The sequence below is a fragment of the Cyprinodon variegatus genome, unplaced genomic scaffold (assembly GCF_000732505.1).
Source record: "Cyprinodon variegatus isolate N-32 unplaced genomic scaffold, C_variegatus-1.0 Scaffold694, whole genome shotgun sequence".
Taxonomy (NCBI): domain Eukaryota; kingdom Metazoa; phylum Chordata; class Actinopteri; order Cyprinodontiformes; family Cyprinodontidae; genus Cyprinodon; species Cyprinodon variegatus.
The window spans coordinates 245,371-246,740 of NW_015151147.1; the positions used below are offsets into that span (position 1 = coordinate 245,371).

Below are 1,370 nucleotides of genomic sequence, written 5' to 3' on the forward strand. Positions count from 1 at the left end.
CTCTGGAGGCTTTTCTCAGAGAAAAGGATGTTTTTGCACTTCTCCCGACTGGTTTCGGCAAGAGTTAGCCTGGCTTGTGGTTGTGTTTTCGTCATCGCTCTGCTAGTACGACATATGCTTCGTTGATCTGATTGGTTTATTTGGCCCGTCTATCACCAACATAGGCCAATCAGCTAACCAGTATTTTCACCCCTTCCCAAAATTACTTCAACGGAAGGTTTCCAGATGGATATGCGGAGCAAATCCATCTGGCGGAGTCAGGTTAGCTGGATGCCGGTCGCTTCTAAGAATCCATGAAATCCATCTTAAATAAAACGCTTTGATTGTGCGCTAGGTCGGACTGATTTAACATCGACGCGCTTGATGTCACCTCCGCCAAACAGGGAGGGAAGTTATGACCCGAAGTAAATTAAGGAAAATAAGCTACAGGCTTATAGATGCATTTACAAAAGGTAAAAAAAAAAGGTTATTTTAAAAATTATTTTCAGTTCAAACTTACATAATCTACATGATGTTAAAGCACAGTTGTTAGTTCAGGTTTTAGCAGTTAGTAGAGTTTAGTTTTGTTTGATCCTAACTGCCATCCTATCAGGGATCTCTGCTGAATGTGGTTCTGGATGACTACCTGAGGCTGAAAAAGCTCTTTGCAGCGCGGCTGGTCACCGCATCCACCGGCCAAGGAGGAGATGAGTCATCGGTTACGGAGGTGGGCTTGGCAGGAAAACCACTGATCTATCTGCATCTGAAGTTCTTCACCTGAGCTGAGAGTGACCTAGCTTTCCTTTCTGATGTCCTAATGCTGCATCTTTTCACCGCTTCACGGCTGCTTTGAACCAGACTCCACATCAGATGGAGTCTGCTCTTTTCAAACAGCTGCAATATTTCTATCACAAGATTTCTCAGATATATTAACATGTCTGCCGCCTGCTTCTCTGCTGGAATCAGAGTGAATTTACTCTTTCACTTTTCTCTGTATGTTTGAACAATGTTTTTCTTCTGTGATTTGTCCACAAATCAGTGTTTTTCAGGTTTGTGGAATATTCCTGCTGAGTTAAAAACATGTCCTCTACTGCACTGCATAAAAATGAAATCTCAATAAGTCATTTTTTTTCTTAAATTAAGTGCAATTTTTCTTGAATTGAGGAGGTATGTGAGACAATTTGCCAATGGAACAAGACAATTAACATTTAAAATAAGAAAAAACTATTTTATTTCCTTATTTCAAGTGTATATTATCTGATTTTCTTATTTGAAGAGTAAAAATACTCATTCCATTGGCAAATAATCTAATTTAACTGCTCAAACCGCGGCAGACCAAACCAGATGAAAGTGCGCATTCAGCGTCTGCTCTGCCGATAGTGCAAGCGTAG

At 40.6% G+C, this 1,370-nt stretch overlaps 1 protein-coding gene across 1 annotated transcript in view; it reads left to right on the plus strand.

Annotated features, from left to right (window-relative positions):
* Positions 1-1,370, plus strand: part of LOC107097417 (cadherin-23-like) — a 131,667-nt gene that overhangs the window by 124,584 nt on the left and 5,713 nt on the right. Inside the window, exon 36 of the mRNA XM_015394556.1 lies at positions 593-706. Coding sequence (XP_015250042.1) covers positions 593-706 — 114 coding nt within the window. The remainder of the gene's footprint in view (positions 1-592; positions 707-1,370) is intronic.